Source organism: Xiphias gladius, chromosome 16, assembly GCF_016859285.1.
Source record: "Xiphias gladius isolate SHS-SW01 ecotype Sanya breed wild chromosome 16, ASM1685928v1, whole genome shotgun sequence".
Classification (NCBI taxonomy): Eukaryota; Metazoa; Chordata; class Actinopteri; order Istiophoriformes; family Xiphiidae; genus Xiphias; species Xiphias gladius.
This window is the reverse complement of record NC_053415.1, coordinates 2873346-2891879: the sequence shown is the minus strand read 5'-3', so window position 1 is coordinate 2891879 and position 18534 is coordinate 2873346. Positions and strand designations below refer to the sequence as shown.

Genomic DNA, 18534 nt, shown 5'->3' with positions numbered 1-18534 from the left:
GGCTCCGCTCACCCAAAGTTTTTATACAGGAGTGGAAACCACGTGGGGATTTCCACCAACTGGACGCAACGGATTATTAGACTACTACGTCTCCAGAGCCACGACTCCACTGATGGAACAAGGTTTTATTATGGTAACACGCCTGCCCCAGAGGGGTTGCATAATTTTTTTTTTCAGCCAAAAGCTTTGCGTTATTTGACGTATAGCCTACTGTGTGGAACGTCATTGGATCATCAAACTTTAACATCACAAGTCTTGGAAACGCAGGTTTGGTGAGGGTACTGTGTGCAGGCCAGACTCCCAGGAGAGGTCAGTCACGACTTCCAGTCACATCTTAAAGATCGAACTTATATTTCCATGTGCGGGGTGATCCAGACAAGTATTAAGACCCATACAGAACCCGCTCAGTCGCCTTAAATCAGTCAGTAATTTAGGTTATGAAAAACTTTCAAATTATGAACAGAATATTTAAAATGAAGTGTATAAATGTGATATTTGAAATTAGAAATATAAATGGAATATTTTTTTAAAGGATCTGAATGAAGTAATAAATACAAATTGGAACTTCAGTCAACTGAATAATGCTGGTTATAATCCAGAACTACACAAATAGCGCCATCTATCTATTGAAACCTCTCATTACATATAGTAGATAGCTGGCTAGATAGATAGATAGATAACTGTATTAATATCAAAGGGAAATTGCTGTGTCACAGCGGCCAGTCACCTCAGTCACCAAAGCAATTAGAAACACAGTCAACTAAATCAAAAATCATTATCTGCAAAAACAATTGGTTAAAAACAGAGGAAGATGAAAACTGGGAATAGACACTTAGGATAGGAGTTCAATCTTTAATTCAAGCAAGTTTTTAATATACACTGTACAATGATATGCTGAGTAATACATTGTAAAAAAAAAACAAACAAACAAAAATGTCAAGTGTCAAGTAGCCTAGATGATGCTATATGCTGCACAGCAAGGTGTAAGATTGTTCTTGGATATAGGAATGACCTACACGGACACAGGGGTAAATGTACGTCATAGTCGAGAGTTAAGAGGTAGCATGAAAAAGTCTTTTTTCATGCTACTTTAAACACAATGCTTAATGGATCTATTAGTGAAACTACAAGATTCTCTGTCTGATTAAGGAAAGAGAAAAAAAAACATCTGTTACACAGTTATGTCCATTTTTTTCCTGATATTTCTCTACTTTTTCCTATTTTCATGTGAAATACTAAATACTTTAACCTCTTCAGCCTATAAACCCTTCAGATTGAACTGTACCAGAAGGGGCAAAAGGCCCAGTAAATTTCTAAAACAGCTGGGCATTGTCACTTTTACCAATCATTACTCATAAAGGAGGAAGTGGTGCACTTGTTGGGGACTATTTGTAACAGTGGATTGATACACATTTGATGCTCTAGTGAGTACTGCATTTCTGGCAGTAGGACATTACAGTATGTGACTGAGTCAAAAAAAATTACTACAGTGGAGTAACTATTTTAACTACAGTGGTTGCCAGACTAATCCATTACATAACAGGAAACAAAAGGTGTATCGGGTGTTAAGTTAGAGTTCTTTCTGAATTGCATTAATTGTAAATGTTTTATTTGATGAATTAAGTGAGAGGTTGAAAGTGAATCACACGCTCAAACATTCTTCCCAGTTCAACCACATCAGAATTGTGTTCTGAGGGACATTTGAAAACAAGGGACATTCTTTTTGTGCTGACTAGTTGAATGTGGTGGGCTACAACTGTACTTTACACTTGGCCTGTCACAAACCCAGGAGTCGCCGTGCCTAATTTATCTCCTAGGCTTATAACCGTGCCCTCACTCCTGCAGCTATTGGTTAGACAGAACGTCAATAGAACGCTGAGCTCTGGCGCCATCGTGTGTAATTTAGGTTATATTATAGACACTGTTATCATCTCCAGGTGTTCAGTTTTTAATATTTGAAGGCAGTTGTGCAGGATCCTAACCACATTTGGTTGCTTGTGGGGCTGAAGTTTGTCATAGACTTTTAGTACAAATAAAGACCAAACTGTCATAACAGTAAGTAGGAAGTCTAGGGTGTGGATTGGTGATCCTGATTTTGCTGTTTATGCTTGTGCATGTGTAGTAAAGTGTAGTAAAGTCTACTCAATGCCCTGTGCTAAGACATTATATATCAATTCCTGGCAACATACAGACAGAACCCGTATATATACTGTAATGTTTTCACAATTACACTAATGCTTACATAATTATTAATGACTGTTATAACTTCATAGGTTTTCTGAATGCTATTTTCCAATCATTTATTTGAGTACTGCAAAAATGTGTGATAAATCCATAAATTCACAACACAAAAACTCATGGCAATATATAATAATATTATAGATCTTTTCAAGTTGTTTTCTTATTTACAGTATATCGCTAAATGCTTAAAAAACACGTAAGATTAACAAAGAAGAAAAAGTCTCTTAAGTTTGCTTTTCACAGGCTGTTATGAGTCAGTGAGAGTCATTTGCCATATGGACATAGGGCTGTGACTGGTGCAAGGTCTTCCTCCAAGGACCAGCAGCATATCGGGCAGGTGCTGGACTATATCACCATCCTCCTCATTGAGCAGGTCTTCCTCTGTCCATTGTTTGCTGAAAGCTTTATTCTCAAAGGCCAGACAGTTTCCATTCCACTGTGAATCATTCCCCATCAAGTCCTCTTTGCTACTGTCCAGTTCTGAAGATTTTGTGAGTGCTTTGCTACTGTAGCACTTGTCCAGGCTGAACGTCTCCAGCTCTATAGCGCCCTCTGATCCTAGAAAAGTGAGAGGCGCAGGGAAACACTTGTTCTTGAAGGGCCTGAGCTTGTCATTCAGTATCCTAGTTTGGAGTCCTGAGCTGGATGACAAGCTGCTGGTGTTGGACTTGTAGCTGGGACCCAGTCCAGTGCAGCAGTGGTGAATCTTGTCTGGTGGGCTAGAGCCTGGAAGTGTGGCAACCTGCCCCCAGGACTGAGTGGTGAAGCTATACCTCCACAGGCAGTTCTTTGGAGAGTTCTGGCTCTCGCCTCCCCCAAAAAGAAGCATACTGTCTTTGTATGCCACAGCTGAGTGGCCCATCAGTCTGGAGGGACTGGACCTGAGGAAAACAACAATAAGTTGTGTTAACAGGAAGGATCACACAAAACAATGTTTAGGGTGTACATTGGCAATTTCTCGATGTGTGTAACCCCCAGCTGTGGCAGAGAAAGGCTGAAAAACCTCAAATTATACACCTATAAAAAATACTGTAGTTATAGAGAGAACTCAATTCAGGCTAATTCATATAATTTCCTGAAACTGTTGTTTTAAATAAACCAAAGCAACAGTGCTCAACTGTCACATAATGTAATGTTGTCCCAGTCCAATTTTTTGGGGGGTTTTTAAACCCTGATTACGATCCAAGGTATTTAAAGGGTAGCTTCAGTTTATTACAACATGTGCCTTACTTTCGTAGGTTTAGCTCAGTCACCGAGTTAATTGCAAAATTGAGAGATCAAAATGCTGCAACATAACTAATATGAGAGTATGTGACTGATAGACAAGCTCCACAAATTTGGGATTTCTGTTATGCTTTAATGTAAGTATTTCATGTTTTTGTCTTTTTTGTCTTATAATTGGGGTCATCTAATATTTGGGCCAATACAGTAGTTTTCTTCTCTGTGAGATAACTATATGTGGAATTAAGTTTATTATGTGACTACTTGATCTGTGAAAAATGTGACAATCACTGAACAGTAAAATTAATACCCAAAATGTCCATCATAGTTTGCAGACGTGGTACAACTACCATCCTACCATACTTATAACTGTGTTTGCAGTCTTCCTGTGCAGTGAGGGATTATCAAGCGATATTTTGCATACACTCATTTTCAGTTTTACCTGAGTCTTTTCATGCCACCACGTGTTACTGCTGCACAGCCGGTTCAGAACTGATCTCATCCGGTTTAGCAGGCACTGAAGCACCCACATTACTATCCTATTTAATGTGGGCATTTATTTTAGCCTGCCATATCATTTATTATAATGCCTGTATAAATCTTAATATGAGAAAAATTTGTCCTATAACAATATTTAAGGTATGGTAATGTATTTATGTCATGAGTATGTATAGCAGCAACACACACAGCTGCAAGCGAATATAACATTGCAACTGATTCTGCTAGATCAATTTCAAAAACTGAACAACTTCAGTCTTGTGGAAATGGTAATTTTACCGACCAGGTCAAGTCATGATCAGACTCCGCTCAGGTGACAATTACTGACTATGACATTGCAGAAATTCATGAGAGCAGCATTTCATTTTTGTTTGTTTCAACAGTTTTTACAAGGTGGGGTATTTTATCTGTGGAGAGCAGTGTAAGAAGGGGCGCTCATTTTACTGCTGGGGGCGCTTCTTATGGGTGGGCGCAGAAATTCTGTCATTCTATTTTTTAGTGATAGATAATGACACAAATGAATTTGATAAGTTACTACACAACACTGTTGAAATTCATATGTTACACTATAATGACACTTTCAAGTGTCTGCAAAGGTCCATACGGATTTCCATGTGGGCAGCCAAAAATGTATGACTATCAGGACTGTATGCAATGACCATACAGTATGCACCATCTGCACCTGTGAACATGTCTGCATATGCAGACATCTAGTGTAGTATAAACAGAACTGCCTGTCTGCCCTGTTACAAGAATCCATGTCCATTCTGGAGTATATCAGGGTCTTAATACAGTAACGCAGTTTTTATCCACCCAGTAATTGTGATGTTATTACTGAAAATTGTTAATCTGTTACCATACTGCATTACAAAGAAAAATAATGTAATTACAGGAAATCACTGAAGCCTATTACATGAAAGCGCAAGGCAAATCAGTAGCATCACCAAGAGTTGTGTCAATTGACAGCTGTAGGACACACTGGGCATGGCATACAGAGAGCAGATGTAGTCAAGGTACAGAAGTCCAAGTGTGTCAATCCTAAAATTAAATATTCCATAACTGCTGCTTTCCTAGAGAGTTTCATGTTTGTTGACTCTGATGACTTGACACAGGTGGACTCTGACTTACATATAAAACAAAGGGTGCAAGTGTTCTGATGTGTGTCACACCCACCAATGTGTATTGCCCTTAACACTGCATTTTAGTAATCTGTATCACAGATTGGAAATAATTCTAAAATCATGCCAGTTGTTAGTTAACCATCCAGATCGAAAGGACTCAGAAGCTTATGTATATAAGATAAGATGAGCATGGTGGTTTGTTGTCTTTAAGCGTTAATGTTGTCATAGATATTCTCAATTTTCTTAAAAGTCCTTTTCAAAACTCTTTACCTCTTATTAAAAAAATAACTTTTACTTTATCTTCAGAGAAGTGTGTAATCTTCCCATTATATCCAACACAGTGGGAGTTCTCTAGGAATCCACATCTAGCCAGTATTAGAGAGGCTGCATTTTAGGGTTCCTCTGTGATTTCTGTACTATATTTAGCTGTGGACCCATGACCAAAGACAAACTGACAGTTGAAATTACTACTCACATGGTTCTGATGCAGCTCCACATGTGGCTGGCAGAATTCCACTTCCAGAAATCTTTCTGCTCCCGCAAGCCTTTCAAGCCCCCGAACAGGTACATGCAATCCTGGTAGGCCACGGCTGAGTGACTGTGTCTGGGACCTGGGCCTAATGAGCCCTGCTGAGAATCATTCAGCAGGGACCAAGCCATGGTATCTGTCATACGTATAAAAGCACACAAGTATCCAGTCACTGCAGATTCTGGAGCTTACTCTGTGTGGTCATCGTGACAGAGTTTGACGGCAATAAAAGGCGACCTCACAACATTTGATATAATGACAATGTTATTAACACCTGGCCTTCTGTATTTCTTATGTGCTGTGTGTAGACAATTTGGGGTGTTCTCTGCAGAAAGGCATGTCTTTGAGAATTTAAAAAGACTCTTCCACTTGATGTTAAACAGTCTCCACTTATTACTTGTACAATACAGTGTATGCAACATAACCTGCTCTGTCTGAAAGGCAGATTTACAAAAGTCCGCCATAGTTCTATGACTGTTTCATCATCAGTACAAGTTCTTTGATACCTGACATATTCTCAGAACTCAGAAGATGCTGAATTTCGTTGAAACATCAACAAAACATACCTTGTTTATCCAGGTGTAACTATAACAAGTGTGAGCACACTTGCACACATTTTTTACATTAGAATAAAACAAATTTTAAACTCACCAAAATCCAAACTCCAAAAGTCCTGTGAGGATCCTTTCATGTCTACGAAACCTCCATACACCAGCATTGCAGAGCCAACCACCACAGCACTGTGTCCTTTTCTGTTGGTTGGCATTTGGGTCTACACAGAGACAGAAATGTATACACACATGTACATACATATCCATAAGAGTTGGCAAAGAACTTGCTACCTGAGACTCTATTATAACTTGCAACTTAAAACTACCATAACCATTTCATATTTTATTCACTATTAATGGATTTTTCTTGTTTAGGTTGCATGGCTCCTAAAGGATTCCTTGATATCAACCCTGATTTGAAGGATGTCCGTCCGTACAGGGTGAACCTGTGCAGCTCCTGCTGTGTTCAAGACACCTGGGAGTGGGAGGCTTCTGACTTGCATGCTGAAAACAATCTACTTGAATGGCTTTCAAAAGTGGAATTCCTTTTCAAAAATTCTGGACTTTCTCTGAGCTTAAGTTTCTATTTATGTCAAACCTTATCACATTCATTGCCTCCTTAATAATGTAGCCAGTGTAGATACACCTGTAAAGTCTCTCTTAATCCAGTACATTTGCCTTGCAGAGATCATATCTTTGTAAAATATATCCTAATGATATTTATTAGTCATTACTTTGGCATTTATTTGTCATACCAACAGAAGCCAGTCTGTGACATTTGTGAAGATTAAAATACATATCAGTGAAATGAATGTTTCTTAATTTTTGTCAGTTAAAGCCATCTTAGGCTTGCTGGCTATTACTACTGATGCCAACAAAACACTTGCTCTGAGAATGATTCTAGAAAAGCTGCGGCTGAAATGTAAAACAGGGTAAATTTCGAGGAAAGACTTACAGTACTTGATAGCAGGCGTACAGTTTTCTTTTACCAGCTGACTAAAGTGCAGTACAGTACTACATTCAATTATATGCTGTATATATATCAAATACTAAGATCAAAGTGCTAAACAGGTAATTATTTAAATGAAAATGTGGTGTGTTATCATTTTAAAACAGGCTATATGAATATCTGAAAGGAAATTTGGCAAGAGCAAGAGGAGATCAAAGTGGTTTCATAATATCTGTTACTATGTCAAATCATTCTTTTTGAAAGGTCCTCTGTACCTGAAGGAAGCTTGTCTTTCCCTGGCAGTGCACCCATTTCTGCTTTGCTGAAACACACCCAACAAAGGAAAAATAAAGTACAGGAGAGCTTAGGTACAAATTGAAGCTAGAGATAAATATATTAAATAATAATGGTAAGTTAATGTCATACAGCCAACTGATCGACATGTATGGACAGGTCGCTTCAGTAAAGAGTACAATCAACTTCTCTCAGCCTTACTAAAAAAATGGAAAAAAGGAATGTGCTAAGTTTTGAAAGAAACTCATGCTTTGCATACCTTATATTAAAAATTATAAATGGTGTATAAGGGAAAAGAAGACAATAAAGATGCAGCTTTTTAGTCAGAGGAAAAAAGATCGTTGAAAAGTTTAAACATTTTTTGAAAAATTTAAAAGGAAGTGAACCAATTTTTGACAAATTAAGATTAAGATTCAAAACAATATTAAACAATGTATGAAACAAATACAGACTCCCATACGCAAGTATTCAATTTTAATTGCTGTACAGAATTTTAGCCACAAAACAAATGCTACATAATACTGTATATATGTATGTATACGCGCTCCAGTGGCACTGTTCTGGGGCAAAGTTCAAATATGGCTACAAGATTGTAGTACTAAAGCGGAACCAGACAATGCCAACTACACCTATGTGTTATTTAAAGGGTATAAACACCTTCGTGGTGAGCAGGTGCATCCTCCTTGAAAAAAATCTATATTTCTGACACAAACATGGAGAATAACTTGAAAACTGAACAATTTAAACCTGCTATAAAACGTTGTTTAGTGGAAATATTAACTGCACAAGCCAATGTCAAATACAAGATGTAAGATATAATGAATTATTGCATTCATTATAATAATTTATTCTAGCATTTTATCTAATAGATAATAATTTGAAACTTCTTCCTTGACACAGATCTTTTAAATGATTAACATCTGTCAGCATAAATTCATTTTTCTTATGTTGTTACTTTTTGGTCAATAGTTGACTTCAACCAATCATTTAGCACTTTTTTCTTTAGCTCAAACATTTAAAAAATGTTATTTCAGAAATAAGTAAGGTCTGATTCACACATTTCTTAAAGTACATAAAGGCTTAAACAGGTTTCACACAAAACTGTGGAGGAGTGAGACTGGAATCAACATGCAACAACAAGTTCTGTCTGTCAAGCCAGAGAATTTTCTATGTGAAGATTGGCTGCCAATGTAAGTTGTACCAGGAATGCACCTCCATAGTGAAACTCACCAATGTCAAATACCCAAAGGGCACATCTGCCCTTTGTGTATGCAGAATCCAGCATGCCTCCAAACACATACAGGAAGCCCTGGAAAGGTCAAAGCTGTTAAGCACAATCTTGGCACACTGAGACACCGAGGAGTGTGATATTAGCAGATATACACTGATCAGCCAAAACATTAAAACCAGTTACAGGTTTTAACGTTATGTCTGATTGCCGTGTATATACTGTATATATGTATAATAATAATAATTCATACGTTTTTCTCCAATTTAAAGTTAGAATATAAAAAGTGGAATTAAAAAACGCATTAATAGATCTTGATGTGTTTGTACCTTATGAGCCACCATAGAGTGTTCCTCTAGCTCTTCTGGTGCAGCTTCACCGGTGCAGCTCAACTCTGTCCACTCGTTACATACTAAGATAATGGGCGCAATTATTTGTTTGATTGCCTGATTGCAATACAGCTCATCTTTCTCTTGTTTTCTGGCTTTTATTTAGGTGCTTCATACCATACAGGGCAGTATCATCTCCGTATATTATGCATCAAGTAAAACACTGTAACAATAATGGCATTAAGCCTAAAACAGTGTGTCATTCACGTTGTTGCTTTGAACTTCACAAATCGATGTGGCACTTAAATGAATTGAATGGTAGTTGTGTATCTTACCTACGCTGTACTTCCAGAAGTCCCTCAGACAGCTGCTGTATCGGCCTCCCAGGATATAGACATTTCCATGATAGCTGCAGCAGGCGTGCTTGTAGCGGTCACATGGGGACTGGCTGCTCTGGGGGAGCTGGTTCCAAAGACAGGGACTACTTTGACTCATCGCTGGCATCCTCCGCATCCTACTGAAACATTTTCTAAAAGAAGCAACATGAAAGTGTTAAGAAACATTCTAGATATAGTATACAAATACCCATAGCCTTTTCACAACTGTAATTTATCATTTTCTTGGCATATCAAAATGCATATCCTGGTTTCTTGGTGACAAAAAAATAAAACTAGATCTAATATTTCAGTCAGGGTTTACCACAGGTTATTACCGTGTTGGTGCACTGCCTCATCCGAAATACAGTGCACCTCTGCTCAATGCGACATTATTACACCTTTATTTAACAAAGGGAGAAGAGTAGCAGTACTACACTAGACCGCAAATGCCTCATATTGTATGAGTGAGGCAATTGCTAAAGGGGTGTTCCACTGATTTTGAATATTAATATCAGTTTACTCAAAATGGTTTGTAAAACTCAGCATGGACAAATGATTTAAACTATATCGCCTGCATCAAGTTGAAATTATAATAAAGTTAGTAACTGACCAGCTGGACTCCTCTTTTAACATCAGTCGATTTGTGTGGTCTGTATCAATGGCTCTGATCAGAGTGTTATTTCAAAGAACAGCACAGAATCAAAGCTCTGCCTCTCTGGTTGCTCCCCCAAAACACTGTGTGGCTGAAATCTACCATGTATACAACCAAACAACTTCAAGGGGAAAACCCTGCTTCAGCACAACCAGAATGACATGGAAAAATGACAGTCAAACTCCCTCGAGATGTTGTGGCCCTGAAGAGGAACAGAAACCTTCCAGAAAAAAAGTGAAGCTAACAGATGGTCTGTTATTCTTCCTCCTCAGATGATACTTGATATCCTCTGCATCTGTCCAACTGCTGTAGCCTCCAACAATGACAACACAAACATTAGGCATGATGAGCCACAGTGTGTTAGCAGGACAGTGTTAGCAGTTATAGTTGTAGGGAGCTTGGCTCTTATCCTTTTCAGCTGGGACTCTCTGGCTCATAGATGCCTGACTGCTGCTCTAGGGCACTGTTGTCAGGGGCCATAGGAAGACTGTGAAGTATGGCTCTGAAGAGAAACTCTCTGGGTACGAAATCTTCAGGTACAGTTGGCAGTTGACCCTTTGGCTGCAGTCGTGATAGTAATTTTTGAAATATCAGGAATGAAAGACTGTGGATGTAGTTTGATCCATGTCACGGACAAGGTGACTCATGTGCCATACCCACACCTCAACCCATTTTCTCCTCTAAATTCCATCATCTCATTGTCATCGTGTACAATCAGTTCTTCAGTGGACAACCACTCCTCAGCTGCCAGATCAGGGACTTTTAATAAGTTTGCTGTACTCACTAAAACTTCCTCTTGAAGGGTAAAAGGTTCTTCTTGTGTTGTTACCTGTTTGTTCACTGTTGGCCAAGACTCTTCCTCTTTTTAAGTGCTGCAAACGATGAACAAAGGTTTGAAGTTTTTGACTACAAAATGTGCGATTCTGTTATTCGGGAAATCTGGGTTGATTTAGCTCGAAAGAAATGCCATTCCACACAAACTAGTGCCTTTTCTACTTATTCTAAATTCTATAGGATATTACTTTAATGTTCTTATTTCTAAAACATGCAAAGAAATACTGTGTTTGCTGCTACACAATACCACTTTTAAAATGATGTGACCCATTAAAGCCAACTGTGGAAACACGACAACTGAGCTTCTTTTGCATCATGTGCAGTCAGATCCAACAGTTAACTCAAATACACACGTGGGACAAATTCCCTCCAGCTTTAAAGCTACTGGGTTACTTTTACAGCTTACTTACGTAAACTGGTCCCTTTTCGTTATCTTGCAATGGTGACTAAGTTAGGATAACGTGTGACTTTCCCCTGCTAAGCTGCTGGACTTAATTACCATGACCATGAGCTGAATAGTTGATGAGCTAAATGACTGAGATAAACTTCTCCCCGTCTCTCACGTGGAAAAGTTTCGCTAGCTACCGGAACGCCATATTAACAGCGGCCGTTACTAACGCACATCACCTACTTGAGAGTGGCACGACGAGGAATGCGGCCCGTTAACTCGGGGTTCAGTTTCCAGGGGAACGCCACCCTACGTTACATTTTAGGCGTGTACTTGATTGAATCACAGTAGTTGTGTCAGTTACAACGTTATTGCCACATCGGCCAGTGTGTCATGCGGACAAACTGGCTAAGCTAAAGCGCAAATTCGAAAAAAAGGGGTAACGGTAAAGTAGAAGAAGGGGAAATGAGGATTGCAACTTTTTTTTTTAGCGCTTCTTTATCCACAGTGACGTTATTCGTTGCAAGTAAGGGTAAAACAGCTCAGGTTTTAGTGCCAGGTTGTTTTTATACTCCAAATAGTGTGGCAGACATTTCATGTACGAAAAAAACACTTTCTGTAAAGAACGATTTGTTACTTACGAGATCCACACTGCTCCTCTTCGTCTGATAGTTGTCTCTCTCTCCGTGAAGAGTAAACGGGCTTTTGTTGCATTCAGGGGCCCCTCGTAAACTGCCCCTCCTAAACTGGGAAGTCGTGAAAATACTGTAACTTGTTGCGTAGTGAGGTGTTTTTTGGTCGGACATCGTTTGGGTGCAATGTTAATGTGTACTGAAAGATATTTTTATTATAGATTATAACGGAAGTATTTTGAGAGATATTTATACTTATATCAGATAGGCTACAAAATGTAACTTTGTTGGAGTCTGATTCTTTAAAAACAATAACGGGATTTTTACATGCTTTCACATATGACGCTGAAGGACTATTTAAAACTGTTTCAGATTTGTGACACCTTTATTCTGTTTGGAAGACGCAACAGGTAGACATTTTACTGGGGTGTTTATTTATTTATCTATTTATTTAACTTATTTTTGATATTTAGATCACATTGGACCAAGTCTAAAACAACTCCAATTAGACATGTCAGATCTGGATGAGATTATCCCAGAAAGGACAGACTCTTTAAAATACAATTTCACATTTGTGAAATCTTTATTCTTTTTGTGAAAGTGAAAAAAGTATAGATTTTAATGTGTTTACCATTGTGTGTCCTAGTCGTGGTGTTTTCCCTTCCTTCTCTCTGCTGGCTCTTTTCCCTATTCCTGCATTTCTGTCATAGTCATAGACTATTTCCAACAGTCGGTGAAGGCATCCTTAGTGCACCCATCGGGAGGAGGGGCCTGTGTGGACGGAAGGGTGTTGGTGGAGCAGCACGCTGTGTACATCTCTGGCTCAGCATTCTGAAGTGCATGCAATGTTAGGGACAGGGGAACACACAGCTGAGCCACGTTTATTATCACATGACAACACTTGTGGACGTGTTTTTGCTGTCACAGTTTGGACTTTGAACAATCGCAACTATACTATTAAATGTGATTATTTTATGATTTGGAAGCAGTATGTGGACCTTGTGTTGAGGCTATATGGTCTGTAAATGTTAACATTTTACTACATCATGTCAAAAGACAGAGATCTACATGTGCCAGTTTTTTTTTTTTCCACAGGGGCACAAGGGTCATCGTCTTCTGAATAATTACAACATTCTCATATATTCTAAAATTAGTATATTCTCTTAATTATCATTTTTACATCAAATAAGGGCATACAGAATAAAGGTGTAGTTTGCAAATAATACATTTATTGGGTTGCTACTAGTACTCATATTTGTGTCAAAACATTAATTATTACAACAAAATAGACAACAAATGCCGGCACATTTCTGAACGTACTAGTAAATAGGAACACACATGTTTTGTAAAACATTGTGTTTCTGTACATCAATGAAAAGACAAGAAAAGCTTTAAATAGAATTAAAGTAAATTAGTAAAATTGCAATGCTCACTTATGAAATATGCCTTTAATTTATTATAATACAGTATATATAAGTTTCACACTGCATTCTGTTTTTATCACATTTGTGCAACATAGTGAAACACACAAATTATTTAAAGTGTGAACATGTATTGTAAATATACAGGGTATATACAGTATATTCATGTATTTTTCAGTTTGGAAAGATATGTTAAACCCCTAGCTTACATACAGTATTTCCGAATGCGAGGAAACGAGCCTTGAGATGTGATAAGCTCTGTCCTCTTCTCTACGAACCTTACTTCTATTTATCTATCAGTATGAGGTATAGAATGAATAACTGAAAGGAGCTGAAAGAGCAGAGAACACTCAACACTCAAGTTTTTATGTTGAAATGTCAAAGCTGGTCTGTAATAACCACTTTTTCCATCTACTACTTGAGAATAGAGACTGAGGATAAAACACAGAACTTTTTAACATAAAAGCATTATACTCTGACCAGTGGGTTAGACAACACAATCTCCATGAAACACTGGCTGTCAGAACACAGACATAATTGTCCTCATAGACACAACTCTGCGTCTTATCACCTTAATTATGAATGTCAAATAAACATACTATATTTGGATTTGGATTTATATTCCACTATTCATTGCAAATTACAGTAAATATCTGTATATGGACATACGGTTAATCCACATGAACAGAATTAAACAATCAGTTTGAATTATTGGAAAGAAAAAAAAAGTGTGTTGATCAAGAAAAGATGGGCACAAGAGGCTTTCTGACAGACCGTACAAGATAAAGCTGCTTTAAATAATTATATATGAATAAATTAAGGGAAAGAAGGGCCTCATATGTTACACAGTATAATTCAAGATAAACAATGCAATGTGTTTGTCACTGCCCCCCCGAGAAGGTAATTGTTGGCCATACTAGGCAAGACATTTGGTCACCCCTGTTCTTGTAAAACCGTTCAAAGTTGAAAAGAACAGGACCCATAGTGCACACCTCCAGCCTGCAGAGTGCAGTGTGTGTTCACACTTGATTTAAGCTGCTGTCCTCAGTAGTGCTGTGGCCCTGGATGTTCATACTCATAGTCCAAAGTCTGTGATTTGCAGGGTTGTCATGTCACAGCTGGGTGTTCTTGTAAACGTCCTTACCCATCTCTTCGCTGTTGCCATTCTCGTCAAACTCAAAGGCAGTATTTTCCACAGCACAGTCCTTTTCTTTTGCTTGTTCAACGTCACCAGCCTCCAGCGATGGAGCCTTACCGTCTATATCAGACGAACCACGGCCGAATGACTTTTTATATGCCTGGTAGGCTGTTGAGGAAAAAAAATGGAGGTCAAATGCAATGATCAGTCATCTAGGCATGTATCTAAAACCCCAGTATGAACTAGCCTTCAGTTGAGCTTCAGGCATAGGTCCTGTCTCTGGACAGTTTTCTGTTTGCTGTCTTGTTCTGGTTCTGCCAGTTTTGATTTGGTCTTGTTTGTACTTGTTTTGGTGTTGGTCAATATATTTCCATCCATCTGGACATTCTTTGTTTTTTTTCTTCCCGGCACCACATGTAACTAAAGCTATGCGAATTTTTGGAAAACTAGAATTCCCTTTAAGGGATGCTGAGTAATGCAACAATTGAAGGCAGAAAGAGGTGGATTTTCGTTGAAGTCAAACTGCCACCCTCTGGTCCTATGAAAGTCATGTTCACTCTATTAATGTGCAGTCAGACGAAAATTTGTTCACATTAATTTCAGTGAAGAAGGGGACCAGATTTATTTGCCTCTGGTTGTGAATTTATCCATCTTTGTGTAAAAAGCAGGTACAGGAAATAACATGGGCAGGGTTGTAAGCATAAGCTAGCAGCTATGGTTAGGGGCTAACAATGGCATTCCACAAAGTGTTATAAAGCTTCTAATCACATACTTTATTGTCATTAACCTTGACCGTTGTCCTTGAACTCACTGCAGCCAAGCAGCATCCCTCCTTCTCTGCTGCTAGTATTATTTTTCTTTGGAGTTATATAAACACAGATACAAAGAATCAATATATCAGGAATGAGAGGTGGATCACACCCTTTCTCCCTCAAATTGGCCGGACATACGAGCATTGCAGTTTTGTGTGTCGAAGATCGATCACTTTCAGAGGTGAACGAAGTGGGAAGAATTTGCATCCAAGGGCTAATACATCTCACCTCTTTTTCTGCACCCTGTGCAGCCTGTGCAATGATGCAAACATATTTGCTAACGTTAAATGTGACCTGAGTTCTGTTACTTGTTAAAGTTGAGAAATAAATTTACTTTACTAAATTTACTGCTGACAGCAGCATAGACCACCACATCTGATGTTCTAAATACTCTTTATAGGCAGCAGAACTGAGCACTGACCCAGTGCAACAAACAGCAACAGAAAAAGAAACAAAAGGCATTTTTTGAGACTCACGAGGCCTCTTGCTTAAACCAATATCGCAGAAGAAAATGGCTGTCAAATAATTAGCATTGAAAACAAGTGGGATCTATTATCATTTGAAAACTAGCAAATTGGACAAAATTGCTATCATTAACTGCCTCTGTGTCTGCCTGTCAAACCCTTACCTCCCACAGATAAGACTGCCACCACTAGCTGGAAGATGCTGTAGATGAGGGGGAATGCAAACATGACTTCCAGCTCGGCAGGGCTGAAGGACAGCTGGACAATGGTGCTGCACAACTGGGAGTTCTGGAAACCTGTCTCCAATGCAATGGTTCGACATCTAGAAAGGGCAAGGAATGATAAACAACCTCTTAAGTCAGTGAAATTTGTTAGTATATGTTTTTAATGATGAGGTAGTGGTTTCATGATTTATAAAATCTTTTGGCAGTCTCAAAAAATAAAAACCAGTTAGGGAAATCAACTGATCAATATACAGGCTACTCTCAAGATAGCATCATCATATGAAAACATAAGTAAAATGCTGTCACTCTACCTGTGCCAGGGTTGACCCGCAAAGCGGGCCAAGAGGAACCCCAGGCCGAAACCAATAAAGGGGTAGATAGTGCCAATAATCCATAGGGAGGGAGCAATGGTCCAGGAGGATTGGTAGAGGATTCCTCCAACCACAGCTATGATGATAATGAGACCAAAGCCTGCAATGGACCCCACCTGTGCACAGCAGACACATTGTTAAACCCCAGTCCAGAATCTTTCATTGGATAAAGCCATGCAAAATGTAAATGTCACAAAAAAATCCCTTTACCAAATTAGATTCTCATAATTAACAGTATTTGAGCAAAAATAATTACATAGATGCTGTAAACTGCAGAGTATTCCTACCTTGAGGATCTTTTTTGCAATGTGGGGCCACCTGCGTTTAACATACATTCCCAGGGTAATTGGGATAAGAAGGGCCACTAGAGTGATACCTGAGGATAAACAAATCTTATATCATCACAGTCCATTTTTATGATTATAGGATAATTATTAAAGTGATTGTACAACACAATAAAACAACAAGCCATTAAAATAACCATTCATATGATAGAGAGAATTTTAAAATAGGTTTTCCAAAACCATACTTCTACTCACATTATATGGATGTCTTAGAAAGTCTATCTACAATTCTTACAAATATATAGGCTAGTAATCAACCATGAGTTGTCTACTCACCAATACTGTCATATGGGATCTGGATGGTGCTGGCAGAAGTCCAGCTGGAGGTGTAGATAAGCAGACAGAGAGGCATCATCCCCAAGGCCAGGATAGAGGAACAAGCTGTCATACTGATACTGAGGAGGAAAGAACATGGAGAGAGTTAAAATATATATTGATGAATACACTTAAATTTGTGGTCAATGACACTCAGGTATCACACTAGCTGTCTGCTTTATGCTGGCATATAGTGAGAGGACTGCCACCCAAATGTCATGGCTATGCACTACATGCTGAAAAGCAGACATATTCCTTTTAAACTCATATCAGGAATCTGTCATGCCAGATAGTTAGTCCCTTAACAAGAAAACCATCCAGCGTGTCAGATGGACAGGTTTTGTTTGACAGCGTTCAATCATCCAAACAAAACATCATTAACTAACATTATATTAACCAATGAGCCTGCTAACTAGCCGGCTAGTTTCTTACCTAAGGTCCATGTCTCCATCCAGCCAGTAGCAGATAATGTTAGAGCCAGAGCCTCCAGGACAGCAGCCCATAATGATGATGACGACAGCCTGCACAGGCAACACACCAAAGGCCAATGACAAGGCAAAGGCTGTGAAAGGCATGATGCCAAACTGACAGAGGAAGCCAATGACGATGCCCCAAGGTCTCTTGATGTGACCCCACAGCTTTTTGGAATCCACAGTGCAGCCCATGGAGAACATGACCATGGCAAGCATTATGGTGAGCACTGTGCTCAACACCAGGCTCAGTACTGCATTGAAGTTACTGGGAGGTACAAGGCAGTTTGCGCCTGAACAGACTGTGGCAAACGAGTCACAGGCAGGAGGCACCACAGCTATCGCCTTGAATATGGACATGTTGACGATGTAATGAAAGAAGAAGTAGAGAATCTGTGGCTCCAAATTTGAGTAAGACTCGAAATGAGGATCCTCTGAGCTTGTAATTCTTAGATTCCAGGAGACTACTCCAGTTTCTCCTGCTTGGATATCCAAGAAGTTGATAGTGACAGCAAGGACTGTCCAGTTCACTGCTCTTTATGCCTCAGCCAAATAAAATTGGGAGGGAAATCAGGTGGGAAAAAAAATCAAAAATTAACCAATACATAATGTTTTATGGGGTCAGTGTTCAGAAGCACATGCATATAAAAAGAGAATCATTCTGAAATGTGAAATGTGATTGCACCATTGGATCAGCCTTTATTGCCCTTTGGCCTCCTAAAACTTTATTGAACAGCTATGCTAAACAGCATCATCATCCTACAATATCAGTAAGGAAGGAAGATGCTCGCATTTCTCAAAGACAGGGCACACCCAATGTGGACATGGTATTATTTGCACAATGCCTGTAAAAATCATACCCCAAGGCTTTTAAACATTAAATCACACAGTGGATGTAATAAGATTTGTATTACTCTTGCCAATAAAAAATACTCTTTAGAGCCAAAGAAAAAACAAGCAAAACTGAACAATGTAACTGATCTACAGGAAGGTAAATAATGAATAAAAAAATAAATGATTGTTAAAGTATACTCTGACATAAGTGAAATGAACATTCAAAAATGCTTGTAACATGGTCATAAAAAAGTAGCAATTATGGGAGGGATACAAGAAAATTCCCAAGGCACTGAA

General features: G+C 38.7%; 2 protein-coding genes across 2 annotated transcripts; both read right to left on the bottom strand.

Annotated features, from left to right (window-relative positions):
- Positions 1-855: 855 nt before the first annotated feature.
- Positions 856-12534, bottom strand: si:dkey-3d4.3 (host cell factor 2). Its single transcript, XM_040149000.1, has 9 exons — positions 12476-12534; positions 11854-11953; positions 9297-9490; positions 8962-9044; positions 8635-8713; positions 7386-7432; positions 6262-6382; positions 5557-5746; positions 856-3122 (listed from the first exon to the last, which is right to left on the bottom strand). Exons 3-9 carry the CDS (start codon positions 9472-9474, stop codon positions 2489-2491), a joined length of 1332 nt encoding a protein of 443 aa, XP_040004934.1. The 5' UTR covers positions 9475-9490; positions 11854-11953; positions 12476-12534; the 3' UTR covers positions 856-2488.
- Positions 12535-14377: 1843 nt separating this feature from the next.
- Positions 14378-17763, bottom strand: slc10a2 (solute carrier family 10 member 2). The gene is made up of 6 exons (XM_040149225.1): positions 17366-17763; positions 16895-17013; positions 16562-16650; positions 16215-16390; positions 15844-16001; positions 14378-14571 (listed from the first exon to the last, which is right to left on the bottom strand). Exons 1-6 carry the CDS (start codon positions 17761-17763, stop codon positions 14378-14380), a joined length of 1134 nt encoding a protein of 377 aa, XP_040005159.1.
- Between the last annotated feature and the right edge of the window lie 771 nt (positions 17764-18534).

What these genes read in the sequence shown, in the direction of transcription:
- si:dkey-3d4.3 (XM_040149000.1), bottom strand. Translation starts at nt 9,474, where the DNA reads ATGCGGAGGATGCCAGCGATGAGTCAAAGTAGTCCCTGTCTTTGGAAC. An exon ending in CTTCTGGAAGTACAGCGTAG is followed by an intron (nt 9,045 to 9,296) that starts GTAAGATACACA and finishes CCATTATCTTAG; the next exon opens with TATGTAACGAGTGGACAGAG. An exon ending in ACTCTATGGTGGCTCATAAG is followed by an intron (nt 8,714 to 8,961) that starts GTACAAACACAT and finishes TGACCTTTCCAG; the next exon opens with GGCTTCCTGTATGTGTTTGG.
- slc10a2 (XM_040149225.1), bottom strand. Translation starts at nt 17,763, where the DNA reads ATGTCCATATTCAAGGCGATAGCTGTGGTGCCTCCTGCCTGTGACTCG. An exon ending in GATCCCATATGACAGTATTG is followed by an intron (nt 16,651 to 16,894) that starts GTGAGTAGACAA and finishes GTTTATCCTCAG; the next exon opens with GTATCACTCTAGTGGCCCTT. An exon ending in GCGGGTCAACCCTGGCACAG is followed by an intron (nt 16,002 to 16,214) that starts GTAGAGTGACAG and finishes TGCCCTTTCTAG; the next exon opens with ATGTCGAACCATTGCATTGG.